We start from the raw sequence: 24,653 nt of genomic DNA, 5'->3' as shown, positions 1-24,653 counted from the left end.
GTATCCCGTGCTATCCTGTCAAGTGCCGTGTTGAGCTGAAGTCGTGCTGTGCTGTTTACCACGCCTGTCCTGCTACACCAAGCCTGGTGTCTGCCTGCTGCCTAGTCCCAGCCGAGCCTGTCTTGCTACTGTCTGAGCTACCACAAGTACACTATACAAACTATAGACTGTGACCCGTGTCATGTTGGCCAGCTGCCATACCGTCAAGGCGGTACGGCCCAATGGGTCCACGTACCCAACGTGACAGTTTGTGATGTCTGCTCTCGCACTAAGACTCCTCGAGTTCGTATTAGGGTATGTTCACACGGCCTATTTTCAGCCGTTTTTCGGGCCGTAAACGCCCGAAAAATCGGCAGTAGAATGGCTCCAAACATCTGCCCATTGATTTTAATGGGAAAACGGCGTTCTGTTCCGACATCTTGGGACGTTTTTGGAGCGGTTTTCCATAGACTCTATTGAAAAAAGCTTAAAAACTGTCGTAAAAAACGTCGCAAAATACACCGCAAAAATTGCGAGTGTCACAAAAATCGTCTGAAAATCAGGAGCTGTTTTCTCTTGAAGATAGCTCCGTATTTTGAGACGTTTTTGACTCTGCGTGTAAACATACCCTTATGGGTGAACTACTTCCATGTCTGTTCCGCAGCAAGCTTGGTCTCATCTGTCCATGGATTTTATCACCAATTTGCCTTGTTAAAGAATAATAGTGACAAGAAATGTATGGTCTGCCCTGTGTTTAGTGTGGGTCATAAGGTTACATAGTTACATTTTTAGTACGGTTGAAAAAAGACACGTCCATCAAGTTCAACCAAGGGATGGGAAAAGGGAAGGGAAAAATTTCTACACATAGGAGCTAATATTTTTTCGTTCTAGGAAATTATCTAAGCCTTTTTTAAAGCCATCTACTGTCCCTGCTGTGACCAGCTCATGCGGTAGACTATTCCACAGATTCACCGTTCTCACAGTAAAGAAGACTTGTCGCCTCTGCAGATTAAACCTTTTTTTCTCCAGACAGAGGGAGTGCCCCTTTGTTTTTGAGGGGGTTTTACATGGAACAGGATTTCACCATATTTTTTGTATGTGCCATTCATATATTTATATAAGTTAAGGTGTGGCTTTCTACTAAGAATCTGCGACTGAAAGTACCATCTCATAAGTTTGCTCTTAGGTTTATTGGTCCATATGAAATTGTTGAAGTTATTAACCCTGTGTCTTTTCGTCTGGCTCTTCCTCCGCCTTTTAAAATTCATGAAGTTTTTCACAAATCTCTCCTTACATTTTTTTTCCCACCATCTAATGTACTCAAGAAACCTCGTCCTCCAGTTCAGGTAGAAGGTTATATAGAGTTTGCGGTTCAGAGGATTGTGTATTCCAGAAGGGTCAGGGGTACTCTCCAGTACTTTGGTACACTTGAAGGGGTATGGCCCAGAAGAACGACTTGCTGCCTATTCAGTACATGTTAACCATTTAGTTAAAGTCTTTCATTTGAAGTATCCTTTGAAACCTAGGTTTAAGGGTCCGATGGCCCATCGTAGAAAGGGGAGTACTGTTAGGAAACGCCCGTCTCTTTAAGATTACCATGACTACTAATCTAGCTTCTGGGCGGTTCTGGTTTTAGTTGTTGAGCCGATCGCACTTCTGTCTTTCTTCCTATCTGATTGAAGGGTGGAGTATATAAATCTGAATTGGTTCTGTTTTCTTTGCTTGTGATTTTCCTTGCTGCATGTGTTTGATGAAGCTACTGACCTGTACCTTTGACTATTTGAACTTTTTGGAACTGAACCTCGGCTTGTCTCTGGTTTACCCTTTGCTTACTGATTTGGACTTTCTGTTCCTGGCTGGTTTTGACCTCTAAAATTCCTGATATCCGCTAGCTTTGTTATTTGGACTTTCTGTTTACCCTCTGGCTGTCTTGTTATTTGTTCTGGTTTTGCCTGCATTGCACCTCTTATCCAAAACTGAACTCTGTTAAAGCAACAAGTGTTCCCAGCGTGACCAGTGTTCCCTATAAGGCGTGCGGCCACGCACCTTCCATAGACCGCCCACTCGCTAAAGTTTAAAGCCCGCGCACTGTCACGGGCGGTGGGTGTATGCAGTGGCGTCGCTAGCACCGGAGGGGGCTCCGGTGCTAGTGACAGCCACATTCACTTGTATGTGCGTCCTCAAGAAGACTCCCTGCGCAGGCTGGCGTGATGACGTCACATCACGCCGGTCTGCACATGCGTCCCACACAAGAGGCAGTGTAGCTTTCCGTCCGTCGCGAGAGCGGGGCAAGGTAAGTACAATCTTTTTTTTCTGAGGGGGCTGTGTGGTAATATACGGGGGGGGGGGGCTTGCTGTGTGGTTATATACAGGGGGGATTGCTGTGTGGTAATATACAGGGGGAATTGCTGTGTAGCACTATATACAAGGGGAAGGCAGGGCTGTGTAGCAGTATATACAAGGGGAGGGGGGCTGTGTAGCACTATATACAAGGGGGGATTGCTGTGTAGCACTATATACAAGGGGAGTGGGGGACTTCTGTGTGGCAGTATGTACAAGGGGAGGAGGGAATTGTTGTGTGGCAGTATATACAAGGGGAGGGGGAATTGCTTTGTGACAGTATATACAAGGGGAGGGGGGATTGCTGTGTGGCAGTATATACAAGGAGAGGGGGGATTGCTGTATGGCAGTATATACAAGGGGAGGGGGAATTGCTTTGTGACAGTATATACAAGGGGAGGGGGGATTGCTGTGTGGCAGTATATACAAGGGGAGGGGGGATTGCTGTGTGACAGTATATACAAGGGGAGGGAAATTTCTGTGTGGCAGTATATACAAGGAGAGTGGGGATTGCTGTGTGACATTATATACAAGGGGAGGGGGAATGCTGTGTGACAGTATATACAAATGGAGGGGGGATTGCTGTGTGACAGTATATACAAGGGGAGGGGGCATTGCTGTGTGGCAGTATACACAAGGGGAAGCAGGATTGCTGTGTGGCAGTATATACAGGGGGCTGTGTGGCACTATCTACAGGGGCTGCATGGCGCTATCTACAGGGGGGCTGAGTGGCAATATCTACAGGGGGTCTGTGTGGCACTATCTACAGGGGGGTCTGTGTGGCACTATCTACAGGGGGGCTGTGTGTGACAGTATCTACAGGGAGGGGGTGTGGCACTATCTACAGGGCGTCTGGGTGACGCTATCTACAGGGGGGCTGTGTGGCGCTATCTACAGGGACTGCGATGTAATGAGGGATTCTTTCATTGATGCCTATAATTTAAGTTTATAACTGTCTATTTTACTGGTGTACTTGTAATATTGTAGTATTTAAAAAAGTAATTAAAACTCATTTAAAACAAGTTTTCTTATTCTCTTATTTAGTCGCTATATTTGCGTTTACTGGGGGTATTACTTTTGGTGATCAGATCGCCCACCATTGATGGAGACTCACCCTGCTCCCTAACTGCCCCGGTCAGGAGCTTCCAAGAATTAGAGGGAACATTGGTTGTGATGGATTTGGGGTTGCGGATTTACTTGCACGCTCATTCCTGTCTCCAGCAGCCTTTGAGGAATCGCTCACGTTGCAATTCCATGAACTTCCCCCCTGGGAATTGCTCAACCAGTTATTCCATAACACTGCCTTTGAAATTAGGATTGATAATTGGTGATAGATGAGTCCCACTAGATGGAAATCAAATTCCCCATGGCTTTACTTCCCAAAAGGGATAGCTGTCAACAGAATACAGATAAAGTTTACAGGGCCTGTATTCTGTAAATGGGAGAGGAGAGGGACTGTTGTGGCCCTTTTACTTTCTCCACTGATTAACATGGTATCTAATTTTACTTAGAGTAATATATGAATATGAGGGAATTGCTGACTATATGAAGTTTTATTTCCTTTTCATTGGTAATGTTCTTAAGCAGGAAAAATATCGCCCCTTGTATAGTTGGTCATTTTTCTTGCCTCTTGACCCAGAACTGTTTATATGTATTATGAAAATTACCAATGCATCATCTTAATATTATTGATTCTATGTGGATTTAATTCTATTTAGAATACCAAGAGCATTGGTTCTACTTTGAAGCTAAATGGCAATTTTATCTGGAAGAAAGAGAAATAGAAGAAGACAATGTAAACAAGCCCAGTTTTCCGGATAAGTATGATGCTGATGAGAGAGATAAGGTAAGACTTTTTAATTCATAATTATTTTATGACTAGACAAGAAAACGTTACACGTTGAAGGGGTATTCTACATAATTGTCCTTAATCCTTTGACCCCCAACCAGCATGACCGCTGGGAGTAGGAGCTTGAATGGATCGGCAGTCAAACATGCTCTCTGCCACTCCATACAACTCTATAAGAGTTAAAGAATACCCCTTTAATGAAATATGAAGTTAATATTAACAATCAACAGTTGTAGTATATGTTCTAAAAATGGGCAAACTTTACAGAATTCTTATGTCATCAAAGGTTATCGTCTGCATTTAATATTCTAGCCATGTACAGGGACTTAATATATACTACCCTATAATATATAGACATACAAGAAATGGAGCTCAGAGGGCCGTGGAGGAAGAAGAGGACATGATGCACCAATGATTGCTTATGATGCTCTATTAGGAGCTGGTGGGGATTGGAAAGAGCTCTGCAGTCGAGCCATGTTCCATGGAGGTAAGTGACCGTTTCTGAAAATCACACTATATAAATGATCAGTAGGATTGTATGTGGACAGACTTTGGTTTATGGATTTAGAGGCAATAAATATGATGCCCACCCTATGCCTATTAGGCCCTGAAATTAAAAATATTGTTTTCCCTTCCATGCATATATAAAAAAAAAATAAATACACATCATTGATATTGTCACGTCCTTAACGATCCGAACTATAAAATGATGAACTATAAAATGATGACGTTATTTATACCGCACGGTGAAACAATGCCAGAATTGCTATTTTTTGTTCATCCCACCGCCCAAAAAATGCAATAAAAGGCAATAAAAAAGTAGTATGTACTCCAAAATGAAACTTATGGAAACTACAAGTCGTCCCGCAAAAAATAAGCCCTCATACAGCCGTCATACATTGACAGAAAAATAAAATGTTTTGGCTTTTGGAATGCTGCGCGACAAAAATATATAATTTTTTTAAAAGAAGTGTTTTTATTGTGCAAAAGCAGTAACACAGATTGATACCACACAGTAAGGCCTCATGCATACGGCCGTGCCCGTAATCACCGTCCGCGATTGCGGGCATGGCCGGCCGACTGTATTTTCAGCCCGTGCTCCCATACAAAGAATTGGAGTACGGCCCGTAAAATGCAAGAGAAGGGACATGTTCCAACTAGGGATGTCACGATACCAGAATTTGGACTTCGATACCGATACTTCGTGTAGTATTGTGATTTCGATACCAAAACTATACTTTGCCAACAGTAATAAAACTAAAAATAAAAAGTTCTTCCATTTTCTGATATGAGAAGCGAGATCTGATGAATTTTCAATGTGCTTCACATTAATAGTAATTAACCCCATCATGTTTCTCAGTCATAGTGGGTTAATATGTGAGGTATATGATGGGTTTAATTACTATTAGGGCTTATTCAGACGAACGTTAAATACGTCCGTGCAACCGCGTGATTTTCATGCGCGTCGCACGGACCTATATTAGTCTATGGGGCCGTGCAGACAGTTCCGTGATTTTCACGCAGCGCGAGTCCGCTGCGTAAAACTCACGACATGTCCGTTCTTTGTGCGTATTTCGCGCATCACGCACCCATTGAAGTCAATGGGTGCGTGAAAATCACGCGCACCACACGGAAGCACTTTCGTGGGACGCACGTGATTCATGCAACAGCAGTGAAAAGGATGAATGAAAACAGAAAAGCACCACGTGCTTTTCTGTTTACAAACATCCAAACGGAGTGTCATAATGATGGCGGCTGGGCGAAAAGCACACAGCCGCGCATCATATGGTGATGACACACGGAGCTGCTAAGTGCCTTTTGCGCATGCAAAACGCCACGTTTTTTGCGTGCACAAAACGCACACGCTCGTGTGAATCCGGTCTTAATGTGAGGCACAATTCACCACACCTCGTGCCCCACAATAAGTGATAGAAAGCAGTTTTTATTTTATTTTTTTACAGCGTACACATTATAAATGATGCAAAAATATTGTTGTGCAGGTTATTACGGCCGCACCAATACCGAATATGTGTATTTTATCTATTGAGACTTATTTTAATGTTTATTGTAAAAAAGGTGTATGTGGTTTTTTTTTAAATTTAATATTACTTTGTTTTTACTTTATTTTTAAACTTTAATGTACTGGCATATATCTATATGCCAGTACATTAGCCTGTGTACAGATAGTACACAGGCAGTTGTTAGGACATAGCCTATATGGGCAGGCTGTGATAGGCCCTCCCACTCCTCAGCCTCCCAGCCTGAGTGGTGGAAGAAGGAGTCACTCTCTCAGACTTAGGAGCAGGTGCAGACTGAGTAACCACGGGCGTCGACACAGAAGCGGTGTCTGGCAGATCCTTTACTAAATGTTCATCGGCTGATCGTTCTGTGAACGCTCGTTTGCCCGATAATTGGCCAGTGTAAAAGGGCCTTAAGGAACTCTCAGCTAGAGGAAGTTGTTATGGTGAATTCACTGAAAGACTTCAAAAGAGGCCTGGATGACTTTCTTGATTGTAAGAATATTACTAGCTATGGGAACGATATTACTGGAGATAGGGTGTTGTGTATTGATTGTTATATATTGAATTATTGTCCAGTGTCACTAGAGGGCGCTGTTGGTGGAGGTTTGTAAACCAATGTCAGTTATTGGTCTATTCTTTTCTCATATATTTAAATTTGGTTTTATGTCCATTCCTCTATTTTAACCCCTTAATGACCAGGCTTTTTTGCGTGTTAATGACCAAGGATTATCTTTTTGTTTTTTCACGGTCGCATTCCAAGAGTCGTAAAAAAATTTTTATTCAATCAGCATAGCCGTATAAGGGCTTGTTTTTTGCGGGACGAGTTGTATTTTTCAATTGCACCATTTTTGGATGCATATAATATATCGATTAACTTTTATTAACTTTATTTTATGAGAGAATTAAAAATAAGCAGCTATTGTTTTTCACATTATAAATTTACATCATTTACTATGCAGCGTAAATAACATGTTACTTTTATTGTATGGTTCAGTACGATTACGGGGATACCAATTATGTAAAGGTTTTAAATGTTTTCCTACGTTTGCACAATAAAAACACTTTAAATTTTTTGTACTTATTTTAGAATTGCCGCACTCCAAGAGCCGTAATTTTTTCATTTTTCTGTAGATTTGGCCGTATGTGGGCTTGATTTTTGTCGGGCAAGGCATAGATTTCATTAGTACTATTTTGTGGTACATGGGACTTATTAACTTTTATTTTTTATGGGGGGAATTGGAGAAAAAAATTAATTTTGCCAATGTTTTTTTGCATTTTTGTTTGAACACCAATCGCCCGGTGGTTTAATTAATGTGTTAACTTTATTGTCCGAGTCGTTACGATCGTGGAGATAGCATATATGTGTATGTGTTATTTGTTTTTACACTTTGCTTTTAGTTTTACTATAATCTTTTTTTTCTTTTCCTTTTTTTTTTCCATAAACTTTATTGAACTTTTTTTTGGTCCCACTAGGGGACTTCACTTTACGATCTTTTAATCACAGATATAATGCTTTGGTCTGCTTAGTATACCAAAGCATTTGTCACGATCTGTGGGTATGTGGACCCACTGGGCCGTACCGCCGTAGTGGAATAGCAGCTGGCCAAACAGGGTACAAAGTCAATGTCTATAGTTCGGATAAAGGTACCTGTGGCAATGCAGACAGTATCGATGGTTTAGGCTCGGATGGAACTCAGGCAGCAGGCAGACAACAGATGCGGTGAAACACAGCGGGTGTAGTAGGCGAAACAACACGACTCCAACCCTTTACAGCACAGGAACACGGTAGCACGGGATACAGGTAGCGGGAACGGGAACACTGGGAACTTGCAAGACTAACACGGGTAAGAACAAACAATGCTCAGGCAATGAAGGAAGGGGCAGGGCCATTTTTATAGTCCAGGGTGATCTGGGAGCAATCAGCTCAATCTCACACTTGTGTGCGCTCTGGCTCTTTAAAGAGGCTCTGTCACCACATTATAAGTGCCCTATCTTGTACATAATGTGATTGGCGCTGTAATATAGATTACAGCAGTGTTTTTTATTTAGAAAAACGATCATTTTTCACCAAGTTATGACCTATTTTAGCTTTATGCTAATGACTTTCTTAACCCCTTAAGGACGCAGCCTCGTTTGGGCCTTAAGGCTCAGAGCTCATTTTTCAAATCTGACATATTTCACTTTATGTGGTAATAACGTCGGAATGCTTAAACCTACCCAAGCGATTCTGAGATTGTTTTCTCGTGACACATTGTGCTTCATGTTCGTGGTAAAATTTGGTCGATATATTCAGTGTTTATTGGTGAAAAATTGCAAAATTTAGAGAAAATTTTGAAAAAATAGCATTTTTCAGAATTTAAATGCATCTGCTTGTAAAACAGACGGTTATACCACCCAAAATAGTTACTAGTTCACATTTCCCATATGTCTACTTTAGATTGGCATCATTTTTTGAACATTATTTTATTTTTCTTGGACGTTACAAGGCTTAGAACATAAACTGCAATTGCTCATATTTTTAAGAAAATTTCAAAAGCCTTTTTTTTAAGGTACCTCTTGAGTTCTGAAGTGGCTTTGAGGGGCCTATGTATTAGAAACCCTGATAAAACACCCCATTTTAAAAACTAGACCCCTCAAAGTATTCAAAACAGCATTTAGAAAGTTTTTTAACCCTTCAGGCATTTCACAGGAATTAAAGCAAAGTGGAGGTGAAATTTGCAAATTTCATTTTTCTTGCTGAATTTCAATTTTATTCATTTTTTTTCTGTAACACAGAAGGTTTTACCAGAGAAACACTACTAAATATGTATTGTCCAGATTCTGCAGTTTTTAGAAATGTCCTACATGTGGCTCTACTGCGCTCGTGGAATAAAACACAAGCCCTAGAAAGAAAGAAGCACCTAGTGCATTTTGAGGCCTCTTTTTTTATTAGAATATATTTTAGGCAGCATGCCAGGTTTGAAGAGGTGTTGAGGTGCCAAAACAGTAGGAATCCCCCAATAGTGACCCCATTTTGGAAACTACACCCCTGAAGGAATTCATTTATGGTAGTTGTTACCATTTTGACCGCACAGTTTTTTCACAGCACGTATTTGAATTGGGCTGTGAAATGAAAATTTTTTAATTTTTCCAATAAAATGTCATTTGTGATCAAAATGTCTTATTTTCACAGGGAACAAAATACCCCATTTTGTTGCCCAATTTGTCCTTAGTGCGGCAATACCCCATTTGTGGTGATAAACTGCCGTTTGGGCTCATGGAAGGGCTCAGAAGGAAAGGAGCGCTATGTGTTTGTTGGAGTACAGATTTTTCTGGATTGGTTTTCGGGTGCCATGTCGCATTTGCAGAGCCTCAGAGGTATCAAAGCAATGGAAACACGCCAGAAGTGACCCCATTTTGGAAACTACACCTCTCAAGGAATTCATTTATGGTTGTTGTTAGCATTTTGACCGCACAGTTTTTTCACAGCACCTATTTCAATTGGGCTGTGACATTAACAAAAATGACATTTTTTCCAATAATATGTCATTTTAGCTCAAAAATTCTTATTTTCACAAGAAATAAAATACTCCATTTTGTTGGCCAATTTGTCCTGAGTGCGGCAATACCCCATTTGTGGTGATAAACTGCTGTTTGGGCCCATGGGAGGGCTCAGAAGCAAAGGAGCGCTATTTGTTCTTTGGAGTCCAGTTTTTGCTGGATTGGTTTTCGGGTGCCAAGTCGCATTTGCAAAGCCCCAGAGGTATCAAAGCAATGGAAACCCACCAGAAGTGACCCCATTTTGGAAACTACACCCCTCAAGGAATTCATTTATGGGTGTTGTGACCATTTTGACCCCATAGTTTTTTCACAGAACTTATTTGAATTGGGCTGGGAATGAAAACAAAATTATTTTTTTCAAATAATATGTAGTTTTGGCTGAAAATTTCTTATTTTCACAAGAAACAAAATAACCCATTCTGTTGCGCAATTTGTTCTGAGTGCCGCAATACCCCATTTGTGGTGATAAACTGCTGTTTGGGCCCATGGGAGGGCTCAGAAGGAAAGGACCACCATTTGGCCTACTGGGGATTTTCTAGTGCGAAGTCATGTATGCAGAAGCCCCTGAGGTACCAGTACAGTTGAAACCCGCAAGAAGTGACCCCGTTTTAAAAACTACACCCTTAAGGCATTCATCTAGAGGTGTAGTGAGCATTTTTACCGGAGACCTACACCCCATAAACGGTAATGTGGGTTCTCACCGGTACGTCCATACCCTACATGTGGCTGTTATCAGCTGCCTGGGCACACAGCAGGGCTCAGAGGGGAAAGACTAGGGGGGATAAGCTGTGCGGAGTGCATCAGGGTAAGTAAAATTGGGTTAAATTATAAACCAAGGGATGTATGATAAATTTTAAAACACTCTTTCATACAGAGCTCTGGTTATTCGGGACACGTGTCACATTGATATATTGTGTCATCCCTTATAGCAGACTTTGCACCTCTTTTGACTTTTTCCCTTTTTGCCAGTTTAGGGAACTTCTCCTGGAAAGTGTTGCCGCCCTGGTACGATGCAAGTGGCCTCGCTTCCAGAAGTACTGGGTGCCCCCCCTTCTTGGTCCCTAAAGTTTAGGTTCTTGATAATCACCTCTTGAAATTCCAGGAAAGTTCCCATCTGGCCTGCACATTGACGTAGCACGTACGCATTGCACAATGCCATCTGTATGATGTGCCCGGCCAGCTTCTTATACCACACCGCATGGCGCTGTAGGGCTTCAGGATTTGATCTGACAAGTCCACACCTCCCATGTACCTCTTGTAGTCCAGGATGCAGTCTGGTTTGGGGGTGGCCTTTCCTTTATATATCTTAAACCTGTAGGTATACCCTGATGCACTCTTGCACAGCTTAGACATCTTCACGCCATACCTTGCCCTCTTACCCGGCAGGTACTCGCGGAATTGAACCCTCCCTTTAAAATGTACCAAGGACTCATCAATATAAATACACTTCTCGGGGTTGTATGCTTTGGAAAACCGGGCACTGAAACGGTCTAATAGGGGTCTCCGTTTATACAAACGGTCAAAACTGGGGTCATCTCGGGGTGGGCACGGCTCATTATCAGTATAAAGTAAGAAGCGAAGTATTGCCTCATTTATTTATTTTTTTAGGTTACAGTTCAGTTCTGAAGTTGCTTTGAGGGGCCCATATATTAGAAACCCCTATCGAACACCCCATTTTAGAAACTAGACCCCTCAAAGTATTCACAATAGCATGTAGAAAGTTTATGAACCCTTTAGGTGTTTCACAGAAATTTAGAGCAAAGTAGAGGTGAAGTTTACTTTTTTTTTTGGGCAGAAAATCCTCTTTATTCCATTTTTTTTACAACACAATTGGATGTATCAGAGAAACGCATCTTAATACGTATTGCCCAGATTCTGCAGTTTAGAGAAAGAATCCCACATGTGGCCCTAGTGCGGTAATGGACTGAAGCACCGGCCTCCGAAGCAAAGGAGCACCTAGTGGATTTTGAGGCCTCTTTTTTATTAGGCACCATGTCCGGTTTGAAGAGGTCTTGTGGTGCCAAAACATTGGAAACCCCCCAAAAGTGACCCCAATTTGGAAACTAGACCCCTTGAGGAATCCATTGTAGTTTTCTTTGGGTGCATGCGGCTTTTTGATCAGTTTTTATTCTATTTTTAGGTGGCGTGGTGACTAAAAAACAGCAATTCTACTATTGTTTTTTTATTCTATTTTTTTTACAGCGTTCACCGTGCGCTATAAATGACATTCACTTTATTCTGCGGGGCGATACGATTACGGCGATACCAGATGTTTATAGGTTTTTTTTATGTCTTATGGCGTTTGCACAATAAAATACGTTTTGTAAAAAATCATTCACTTTTTGTGTTACCTTATTCTAAGAGCCATAACTTTTTTATTTTTCAATCAATAAAGCCGTGCGAGGACTTATGTTTTGCGTAACGAACTGTAGTTTCCATCAGTACCATTTTTAGGTACATGCGACTTTTTGATCTCTTTTTATTCCATTTTTTGGGGGGTGAAGTGACCAAACAATTGTGATTGTGGTACGGTCTATTATTATTTTCTTTTACGGCGTTCACCGTGCGGGATGAATAACGAAATAATTTTGTAGTTCAGGCCGTTACGGACGCGGCGATACCAATTATGTATCGTTTATTTGTTTGTTTATATATTTTTATTAATAATAAATGACTGATAAGGTAAAAAGGGGGATTTTTACTTTTAATACTTTCAAAACTTTTATTTTCTTATTTTTACACATATTTTTTAAACTTTTTTTTAACTTTATTACTTTGTCCCACTAGGGGACTTGAGGGCAGGAGGCCCTGATCGCTATTCTAATACACTGCACTACATGCGTAGTGCAGTGTATTAGAACTGTCAGCTACTCACTGACAGCAAGCATAGTGGGTCCTGACGTTGTCAGGACCCACTAGGCTTCCGTCTATGGCATAGCCGGACGCCATTGTTTGGTGTCCGGTTGCCATAGTCACCATCGCCGGCCGCTATCGTGTAGCAGGCCGGCGATGGCAGCTTAACCCCTAAAAAGCCGCGATCTCTATAGAACGCAGCTTTTAAGGGGTTAATCAGCGGGGACACAGCGATCGGTCCCCGCTGTAGGAGCTGTGACAGCTGCTGTACGAGACAGCAGCTGTCACAGCTCCTGTATGTGTCGGGAGGACGGCCGAAACGGCCGTTACTCCCGAGACGTACTATTAGGTCATGGAGCGCGAATGGTACAGCTGCCATGACCTAATAGTACGTCCAGGAGCGGGAAGGGGTTAATGCCCAACTGGGCGTGTTTTTACTTTTTAACCAAGTGGGCGTTGTGAAGAGAAGTGTATGACGCTGACCAATCAGCGTCATACACTTCTCCCCATTAATTTATACAGCACATAGTAATCTTACTAGATCACTATGTGCAGCCACATACACACACATTAACGTTACTCAAGTGTCTTGACAATGAATAGGCATCAACTCCAGCCAGGACATGATGTCTATTCAGAATCCTGAAACTTCTGTAACGTTGTGTGAGATTTACAGCAAGGCAAGTGTAATCTCGTTTTAAATGACAGTTTACAGCGTAATCTTGCGAGATTACGCTTGCCTTGCTATAAATCTCGCACAAATGTTACCGAAGTGTCAGGATTCTGAATAGACATCACATCCTGGCTGCAGGTAATGCCTATTCATTGTCAGGACACTTGAGTAACGTTAATGTGGGTGTATGTGGCTGCACATAGTGATCTAGCTAGATCTTTATGTGCTGTGTAAATGAATGGGGATTAGTGTATGACGCTGATTGGTCAGCGTCATACACTTCTCTCCACAACGCCCATTTGGTCAAAAAGTAAAACACGCCCATTTGCCCATTAAGAAAGTCATTAGCATAAAGCTAAAATAGGTCATAACTCCGTCAAAAATGATCGTTTTCCTAAATAAAAAACACTGCTATAATCTACATTACAGCGCCGATCACATTATGTACAAGATAGGGCACTTATAATGTGGTGACAGAGCCTCTTTAAGACTGGACTGAGCTCACGCGCGCACCCTAGTGGTCACTGCGGGACAGGACGGCCGCATGTGCTGGCATCTCTGGAGAGAAAGGCATTGGCAGGATGAGAGGAGTTCGTGGTCTGCGACCGCGGATGTTACAGCATTATTGCCTGTCAGTCTAAAACTGACAGAGGCAAGGCCTAATAGGCAGTTGCTGAAGGCAGACCTAAGGGCCTTTGTTAAGCCCCTGGCTGCCATGGAAACAGAACGGCGCCCCATGATTTCTCTGTGGGGGCGCCGATGGGGTGACAAAGGAAGCTCTCTCTGTCAAACACATTAGATGCCGCTGTCGATATTGACATATATCCATCCTTATGTGGGTACTAGCTCCTGCATAGGATGGATATATCCGTCCTTTGTCGTAAAGGGGTTCATCTCTATGGCACAAACTCTTATGCCTCATGCGTGTATGTAGCCGTGTCCCAGTTCCAATTTTTGTGGTCTTCTATACTTGATTCCACTATTCACACTTTCTACTTTTTATATAAATATTTATATTTCATAGAACATTACTTTTTTGTTGCAGGAGAAAGTGGTGCTACTGGATCTATTGCTGGTTGCTTCTTCGGCTTGCTGTATGGTATAAATAATGTACCAAAGGGTCTATACCAGGAAATTGAACTAAAAGAAAGGCTCCAGTACTTGGGCGAGAAACTCTATCAAGTATCTTCAAAAGAAAAGTAAAACTGCTATTTTTAATTCATTAATGCAGAAAGCGGAAAATAATTTAGAAGTGTTTTAGTGTGTGATTGCGGGGATTTTACCTTTTATATGTAGCTCTTAAATTCATTCAGGTTATTATAGTGAATTGTATCGATCATCCTACCTCAGTTATAAGTCATATAAGAAGAGAATCCACTACTGAAACTGTATGCATCTGTTGCATGTGCTATTGTATCATTATAGGACATAACGTAGAATATGAGTTGTTGAAGACATGATACATAGTTTATGCATATTCTTGAATAAAAGTGGTTTTACCATAATCAATATTTATCATCTATCCACAAGATAGGTAATAAATATCTGATCGGTGGGGGATCGACCGCTGGGACCCCCACCAATTCTGAGAACGGGCTTACCTTGCTGTGTGAGCCCCATATTATGAGCGGTACTGCGCATGCTCAGCAAGAGCTCCGTTCATTTTAATGGGGTTACCGAATATTGCACTGGGCAGCCCCATAAACACCCCTGCCGTCATTCCCCCACTGAACAGATATTTATCACCTATCCTTTGGATAGGTGATGAAAATTGATTATGGTAAAATCCCTTTAGGATTGCTTACACAGATTCATTTTGTTTGCTCGCATTACACATCTCTATCTGTAATTATAGTAAGTATAAGCACAGTTAGTGCTTATGTTACTAATTCCCCTTACATTACAAATACTTGTTGCTTCTTCTTGACTATATTTTTCTTCTGCTGTTTAGCAATTAGCATGTTTTGCAGTTGCATGTTACTTTGCATTAGATTTGCAGAAAAAATAATGTAATTAATCTTGGTTATTTACATACATGATATATACATTACATATAATTTAGCCTACATTGTTCCATTTTGTTACTATTATAGTAAATCTAGGGAGACTGCCAAAACAACAGTTTTTATTCTATTCATAGCATAGGAAGGTGTATTTTTTTTTTTCAAGGTAGAGTTTTAAATGTGCTACACAGAAATTATTAGTTCCATTTGTATTTTGTACACTACTCATTAATGACATAAGTTTATACATTCGTTGTCCCATGGAGTTCAATGATAAAAAATACAAATTCAGAATTGACATCAGTGGGATGCTGTCTATCTTTTCATCTATCTTTTCATAAAATCAATGGGACTACCTATAAACAATAAAAACGGATTCAAATCTTCTCCGTTGCATACATTGGGGGGAATTTGTAAAATAAGTTGGAGCAATATGCGGCATGTTTATTAAGAGAACGCTCCTTAATTAATGCTTTGCATCTTTCATCCAAACCTGCACCACAGTTGGGGCACAACAACCGCATCCGTGCACCATTCATTCCCTCCTTCCCATTAGACATAAAACAAAAAAGAAGTAAACTCACCTCACTGCTCCTCTTCTCCCCTACGGGTCCCCTCAGGCTGCTGAGGTGTTATGGAAGCCCAGGTTGCTTTGATAACGGCCTTCAGCTCGTCTGCATTGTTGGGTCTGGTGTCTCTCATCTTCCTCTTGACAATACCCCATGGATTCTCTATGGAGTTTAGGTTAGGCGAGTTTGCTGGCCAATCAAGCAGAGTGATACTGTGGTTATTAAACCAGGGATTGATACTTTTGGCAGTGTGGGCAGGTGCCAAGTCTTGCTGGAAAATAAAATCAGCATCTCTATAAAGCTTGTTAGCAGAGGGAAGCATAAAGTGCTCTAAAATTTCCTGGTGGACTGCCTCGTTGACTCTGGACTTGATATAACACAGTGGACGAACACTTTTGCTCAGTGGTCCAAAGTCCTGTTTTAAGATGAAAGTAAATTTTGCATTTCATTTGGAAATCAAGGTCCCAGAGTCTGGAGGAAGAGTGGAGAGGCATCACTCCAAGTTGCTTGCGGTCCAGTGTGAAGTTTCCACAGTCAGTTATGGTTTGGGGAGTCCTGTCGTCTGCTGGTGTTGGTCCACTGTGTTATATCAAGTCCAGAGTCAATGCAGCCGTCTACCAGGAAATTTTAGAGCACTTCATGCTTCTCTCTGCTGACAAGCTTTATGGAGATGCTGATTTCATTTTCCAGCAGGACTTGGCACCTGCCCACACTGCCAAAAGTACCAATACCTGGTTTAATGACCACAGTATCACGGTGCTTGATTAGCCAGCAAACTCGCCTGACCTAAACCCTATAGAGAATCTATGGGGTACTGTCAAGAGGAAGATGAGACACCAGACCCAACAATGCAGACGAGCTGACGGCCACTATCAAATCAACCTGGGCTTCCATAACACCTCAGCAGTGCCACAGGCTGATCGTCCCCATGCCACGCCGCAATGTAATTCATGCAGAGTCGGAGCCCCGGCCAAGTATTGTGGGCATATACTGTACATGCTTTTCAGTAGGCCAACATTTCCGTATTGAAAATCATTTTTGAAATTGGGCTTATATAATATTCAAATTTTCTGAGACTAAATTTTGGGTTTTCATTAACTGTTACCATAATCATCAACATTAAAAGAAAAAAATGCTGGAAATAGATCACTCTGTGTGTAATGAATATATAATATATGAGTTTCAATTTTTTAAATTGAATTACTGAAATAAATGAACTTTTTGATGATATTCTAATTCATTGAGGACTAGTATATTTGTGCATAATGATTACTTACACATTTTGCTTTCTTTTACGAAATATATGAAATCGCTTATGCATATAAATGGATATGTATGACCTTATAAATTTAAATACTTGTTGAGTATGCATAAACTATGCTATAATAATCTCCTGACGTTAGTGGATAGAATTATACATACACAAACACAATCCTCCAGTTTGATCACTAATCTGCATTCAGAAAAAGTGAATTAAACAGCACGGACCTTGATGTTTACATTATTGCTTCATATGTTTGTGAATAAACTAAGTTTTGTTTTTTCCCCACTTACTTTCTGTCTTGCTGTGTGGTGGAAGTGGCATTTTCAACGTGCAGTAAGTCTTTGATGTATATATAAGCCAACAATAACTTTGCAAAGGGTTAATAAAGGTTCAGCGCAATTTGAGATTTGATTTACCAACATGGGACTCAATGGTCACCTCCTTGGATACATTTTCAACAGTTGATGTTAGCAAATTAAGATAAATTAGATGATCTCTATGGCTGGGTTCACACAGAGTTTTTTGCAGGCAGAAAATCTGCCTCAAAATTCCATTTGGAATTTTGAGGCAGATTTTGCTCTGCCTGCAAGCCGATTTTCGCCCGCGACCATTGAGTGCCGCGGGCAAAAAACGCTGCGAAATACGCTTTCTCTGCCTCCCATTGATGTCAATGGGAGGTCAAAGGTGTAAACGCCCGAATATAGGGCATGTCGCTTCTTTTTCCCGCGAGCCGGTTTTTCAGCTCGCGGGAAAAAAAACGCCTCCGTCTCCCATTGAAATCATTGGGAGGCCTTTTCGGACGTTTTTTGGTGCGTTTTCCGACGTGGTTACCACGTAAAAAAAATTGTAAAAACAACTCTGTGTGAACCCTAAGAATCCTTCTTTTGTTGGGGTAAGAATTGTATAAAAATTTCCATTGAAATTCTCTCTAAGCACTTCAAATACCACAGTGATCCAACCAATTAAGTGAACATCTGTGTCTGAAATCACAAATCCCCACAAATATGAGATTTTTTTTTAGATGAATTTGTGGCGAATTTATATTATAGTTTGGTAAATAGAAGGTGGCGAGTGAACATTTGTGGTTTCCACCTGTATTTAAAAAAATCGATTTTGTTTTCCATGAGAGTTTCTGTGGATCAGTCACATTTATGAAGACATCCTCAATAAACAATGCATTCGGAAAGTCTTCAGGCCCTTTTCACTTTTTTCACATTTTGTTATGTTGAGGCCTTGTGCTAAATTTAATAATAATAATTTAATAATAATAATAAAAAAAAAGTTTTCACCCATCATTCTGCACTCAATACCCCATAATGAAAAAGTAAAAACCGAATTTTAGAAATCTTTGCAAAAATGAAAAACTCTAATTTTTCTATGACACTTGAAATTTAGCTCTGGGGGCCTCCCATTTCTCTAAATCATCTTTAAAATGTTTATACACCTTGATTGGAGTCCACCTGTGGTAGATTCATTTGTTTGGACATGATTTGGAAAAACACACCCCTGTGTGTGTCTTTATGAGGTCTCACAGCTGACGATGCATATCAGAGCAAAAACCAAGTCATGAGGAGGAAAAAACTGTCTGTAGAGCTCACAGACAGAATTGTGTGGAGGCACAGATCTGGATTAGGGTACAAAAATATTTCTGCTGCACTGAAAGTTCCCAAGACTACAGTGTCCTCCATAATTCTTAAAGGAACAGTGTCATCACAAATAATTTTTTTATATGTTAAAGATGTTAGTGCTTTAATAAAAACGTTTATTTTCATTTGTGTGTTTGTGTTTTACTGTTTCTTATTTTTACACTTTTTCTTCCCTATGGGGGCTGCCATTTTTTGTTCCATTTCTGTGTGTGTCGATTAACGACACACACAGACATGGAATACGGCAGCCACAGTCCCATAGGGACTGCGAACGGCTCCCGTCCCATTGACTGCCGTGTACGGCGTCTGTGTGGGAACTGCGCATGCGCCGCTCCCACACAGTCCTATTCGAAATTGGCGCCGTCCTGCGCCATTTTCCTGTGGACCGGAAGTCGCGGCCAGACAGTAATATTACTACTTCCGGTCGCGGCTTCCGGACTTGTGCACATGGAACAGCGGCAGCAAAGGGAGCGGACGGGCCGGAGGGAGCCACGGCGGCAGGAGCAGTTAAGAGATTTCAATGTATGTTAGTGTTTGTGTGTGTTTACTACTGTATGTAAACCTACTACTCTGTGGGTTACCTCAAAAAATGGCGACACACAGTGTAGGAGGTTAAACCTTTCAAACCCCTCGTTTATCCCGGCACTAGCCAGGATAAAGGAGGGGGGGATGCTGAGAGCTCACTAGAGCGAGGGCTTTTAACCCAATGTTGCAATGCTGCAATTTTGGGAACAGCTCCATCTAGTGACCAAAAATGGGTAGTATTATAAATTAGAAATAATTTATAATATTACATGGACTCGTGCAAAAAAATAAAAAAAATTTGAACAATGTTTAATCACCCACACACTAAATGTTTAATTTTTTAAAAAAAAACATGTTTTTCTGGCAACACATTCCCTTTAAATAGAAGAAGTTTGGAACAACCAAGACTCTTCCTAGAGCTGGCCACCCCACTAAACTAGGTAATAAGGAGAGAAGGGCCTTGATAAAAGAGGTGACGAAGAACCCAGTGGTCACTCTGGCTGAGCTCCAAAGATCCTATGTGCAGATGGGAGAAACTTCCAGAAGGTCAACCATCACTGCAGCACTACACCAATCTGGGCTTTATGGCAGAGTGGCCAGAAAGAAGCCTCTCCTAAGACAGCCCACCTGCAATTCGCAAGAAAACACCTACAGTACTTTCAGACTGTGAGAAACAAACTTCTGTGGTCAGGCAAAACCAAGATTGAACTTTTAGGCCTCAATTCTAAGCATCATGTCTGGAGGAAACCAGGCACTGCTCATCACCTGCCCAATACCATCCTTACAGTGACGCATGGTGGTGGCAGCATCATGCTGTGGGGGTGTTTTTCAGCAGCTGGGACAGGCAGACTGGTCAGGGTTGAGGGAAAGATGAATGGAGCAGAGTACAGAGATATTCTTAATGAAAACCTGATCCAGAGTGCTCAGGACCTCAGACTGGACCAAAGGTTCACCTTCCAACAAGAGAATAACCCTAAGCACACAGCCAAGACAACACAGGAGTGACTTAGGGAAAACTCTGTGAATGTCCTTGAGTGGCTAAGCCAGAGCCCTGACTTGAACCCAATCGAACATCTCTGGAGAGACCTGAAAATTGCTGTCCACTGACGGTCCCCATCCAACCCTACAGAGCTTGAGAGGATCTAAAGAGAAGAATGGCAGAAAATCTCTGAATCGAGGTGTGCAAATCTTGTGGCATCATACCCAAGAAGACTGGAGGCTGTTATAGCTGCCAAAGGTGCTGAAACTAAGTACTGAGTAAAGGGTCTGAATACTTATGTCAATGCAATATTTTACCTTTTCCTTATCAATAAATTAGCAAAGATTGCTAACATTCTGTTTTCACTTCGTCATTATGGGGTATTGAGTACAGAATGATGAGGAAAACTTGAATTTTTTTTTATTTTAGCACAAAGCCTCAACATAAAAAATATGAAAAAAGTGAAAGGCTTTCCGAATGCACTGTACAAAGGCTCTAACACTTGCTGGCATCAAACATACGTCAACTTCAGTTGCACTGTTAATCCTTCTGAGCTGCTCACTAAAAGCAGAGGTTGCAGTCACATCCGGGTCCATGGAGAACATTGCCACATAAAGAGACGGTCCATGTCAAAGTCTTCAGGGCCTAGGAGCCTCAAAATGCTCCTCTGAAAAAAATATTGTTTGTGCTTAGATTCCAAGCTCCATTTTAAAAATCTGTTCATCAGATTGGCTGCCACGTGGAAAAAAATATTTAAGCAAAAATGGCTAGAAGCACAATTTGGATTGATGTTGAACGCCTCAATTGTTCATTGGAATATGGTATGTAGTTCAATATATCATGGGCAATAAAGTCTAAAAACACGTTTGATATCACAAATGACTTCGAATATATTCTTGCTGCACAACTAGCGGAGAGTTGTGGAGAGAGCAAGCTAGTGCCCTATACAGACACCCAAACACCCCAGTGCTACTGTACCATCTGCAATATAAGCATGCCATTGAAATACATCAGTTATCAGACTGCTGCATGAAATCGTGTCCTGCATGGAATTTTGTAGATTTGAACAATGCTTGCTCCATTTTGTTCATGTCTGTTTTTATTAACATTCAGCTTCTATTGTGATATGTGTCAGAGATACACACAACTTTATGTAGTATTTCTTTGAAGAAAGTAATTTATATGTGGACACAATGGACCTCATATATATATATATATATATATATATATAATAAAAAAAATACCCAAAAGGTAAAAAATGGCATAGAAACCAATCAAAGTTCATGTTTAGTAGAAAGAAGTAGAGGTGTCACTGAATTTCCAAGTGCAGAACCATAATTTCTATCGATCATCTATCTATATAGATTTAATAATACTCATCACTCCAGTGTTATCATTCAAATCAACCATTAGTTTGTTTTTATCAATAGCTATGCTAATGTGACTAATGTAAAATCATTCCTCATGTCATGACTTTCTGCTTCTAGAATAAAATCTGCTCATTTACATTAATAAATTTACAGTAGACTTATACAATGAGTATAGTATAGATGTTAAGGCAGTATCATGTATGATTACAAAGTCAATACATTTTCTTTTACACAGCATGATAAAAGCTCCTGGATGTAGGATATCATTAGATCTGCTGCTTCTGAAGAAAAAGGTCAATAAAATTGGGAACCCAGGTGAACAAGCCATTCTCAGTAGCCTACTGGACTACATCAGTAATTTGAATAGTTCTGATGGCACAAAACTAACAAATACTGAGAAGAAATCCAAGCTTGAGAGAGACAAAACACAACACAATAAGCAAGAACACATTAACAGCAAAAATGTCATTAGGCCATCCAGATTTCAGCTCCTACAGTCTAAGTTTATGAACCCAAACCATGAACCTCCAATGAAAAAGCCAAAGAAAGTAGGAAAGTTGACTCTCAAGGAAAATCAGTGTACAAGTAGAGTTTCCAAAGGAAGTCTTGTCAAAAAATTAGACCCTTCAAAATTAAAACTAACCAAAGATGAAAAAGGAGATAACTTACACTTTCATAATGATAGGAATCAATGGAATAAAGGCAATGGGAAAGGCAGAGTAAAAGCTATTTTGACTAAATTTGCAGTTGCTGAAGAAAAGGAAAATAAAATAAAGCCAGCAAATATAACAAATAATGCAACCAAAATTCTTAACAAAAACACAGTTATTTCTGCCCTAAAAGACAAGTTTGAGAAAAACACTGCCATCTGCTCCTTAAAGTCTTCACTGGTTCCAAAAGAACATATTGTAAAAGTTTCTGCTAGTACTAAATGTATGAGAGAAGCAGAGGTCCAGGTGTTACATACCACCACAATGACTGCAACCTGTATTGAACTTCCAAAGCCAGAGTGTGCTGCTTTTAAGGAACAGATTATCCCATGTGTCCAGGCTAAGAGTGTAACTAGAAAAGTATATAGTCCAAAGACTAAAATTCTAAGTTCCAAGAAGATGGATTCACAGAGAGAAACATGTATAACTGATAAAAAGGATCATGATTTAATATGTGAAGACATGCAATCCAGTACAATTATGAAATGCGTAAGTGTAAAGGTAGATAGCAATAGAGCTCCAGAGAAGGATGAACAAAAGATCACAGACATGAAGAAAAACATACAGAGAAGCAAACAATATCATTTAGTAAAAAGCAAAGACAACCCATGCCTTAGAGAAGATGAGATGCAAAGCCTAAATAAGAATGATAAACTGCAGCTGGAAAACATGATGGACACAAGAACAGTAAATGAAAAGAGTGTTATTGGTCATGTAGAAATTGAACCGGTATCAAATATTCAGATCCCAGATGAAAGTGAACAATATTCCAAAAAACATGATTTAGGTAAACAAGACTATTTAAATAGCCCACACAAAAAAAAGACAAATGAAACTAGTAATGATATCCACTATATCACAACGGAAAGTGAACTGAACAAAAGCAAAGACGCCATGAAACATATCAGTGGCTACCATTTAGACAACAGCCAGAAGGTGGAAAGTAGCAATAATGTTGTAGGACACATATTAAATCAATGTATACGTTATAACAATACAAGATCTCTTGATATGAATATAGACAAACACAAGTTATATACTAATGATAATGATATGCATACAGTTAACAAGGAAATTAAAAGTATGGACCAAGAAGAAAGAAATGAACTTCATAATGTCCAGATCTATAGGTCTAACAATACTGTTTCTAATGACATTAAAACTAAACAGCACAGTCACTGCATTGGTGAGGAGCACAAACGGGGCACAAATAATAGTGATAACAAGGGGGTTGATAGTGGTGGCCAGATTGGTAAGGAGCACAAGTTACTTACCCTCACCGTACATAAAGTAGAACAAACTATGGATGTTCCATATTTATGTTTAAACCAGACTGGTCTGATGAGCAGAGAAGAACCTAGAAATGTTCCTTATGATCCAACAATGGAGAAAGTCTTCAGTAGAAACAGGGCAACCAGTAAACAAGAAGCAAATTATGTAAATCTCAGTCAATTGTATGCACCAGTGCTGACTCTAGAAAATATGGCATCAGTTCTTACATGGGAAGCAACTTGCAGCACAAAAGCAAATGTTCTATCTCAAATGGCTTTGGCCACAATCGTAAAAGTTCACCAAAACACATCAAATGTTAAAGAAGCTAAGAAGACTAGAAAGGAACTTTCAAGACGTGATGAAACACCAATAAAGCACTGTATGGAAAGAGTCACCGACTGCTCAAAAGCAAAACATAAGCCTTTAAAATTACACTCAGATCCAATGTTCCATGAGAAAAAGGGTCTACAGGAAACAAGGATCAAAAAGGAGTCCATTGGCTATTCAATCGAGAAACAATGTGCAATCGATGGAAAAGAAGACTCCAAAAATCAAACACTATTAGGAAGGGAGCCCTCCAGGACACAAGACGCTGAGACATGTGCCTCACAAAGCAAAACTAATGACACATTGGAGGTGCATCATTTGGGACAAGGGGATTGTTTAGAGGACATGTCTACAAATGTGATGAAACCTGATCATAGACAAGTGGAAACGAGTAAGTTACCATTATTTGAAACCTGTGAAGAGAGTCAAATAGAGGATTTTAAAGATTTTCTGCATCTTGAAAAGGTGAAACGGCAAGATCCAGTATCCTCCAATGAGCCAACGATTAGCTCAAAAGAGGGCAACATTAAAATGGACAAACAAGTAATATCTAAATATCAAATACCCCCAAAAAAAGACTTTTCTAGTAAACATAACTCCATATCAAGAAAAACAAACCATGCCACCATCAATGACATATCCAAATATAAAGTGCAAAGTTATAAAGACGCTGATATCTCCTCAAAACAATCATTTACACCGCTGATCATAAGAGCCTGTGACACATTTAAAC

At 40.4% G+C, this 24,653-nt stretch overlaps 1 protein-coding gene across 1 annotated transcript in view; it reads left to right on the top strand.

Annotated features, from left to right (window-relative positions):
• The window catches only part of ADPRHL1 (ADP-ribosylhydrolase like 1), a 63,309-nt gene extending 48,718 nt beyond the window's left edge, over positions 1–14,591 (top strand). The window contains exons 5-7 of the mRNA XM_075852541.1: positions 4,038–4,165; positions 4,523–4,655; positions 14,301–14,591. Of these exons, the coding sequence (XP_075708656.1) occupies positions 4,038–4,165; positions 4,523–4,655; positions 14,301–14,458 (419 nt within the window). The 3' untranslated portion in view covers positions 14,459–14,591. The remainder of the gene's footprint in view (positions 1–4,037; positions 4,166–4,522; positions 4,656–14,300) is intronic.
• The last annotated feature ends 10,062 nt before the right edge of the window (positions 14,592–24,653 follow it).

This window comes from Rhinoderma darwinii, chromosome 2, assembly GCF_050947455.1.
Source record: "Rhinoderma darwinii isolate aRhiDar2 chromosome 2, aRhiDar2.hap1, whole genome shotgun sequence".
NCBI lineage: Eukaryota > Metazoa > Chordata > Amphibia > Anura > Rhinodermatidae > Rhinoderma > Rhinoderma darwinii.
This window is presented reverse-complemented; position numbering and strand designations above follow the sequence as displayed.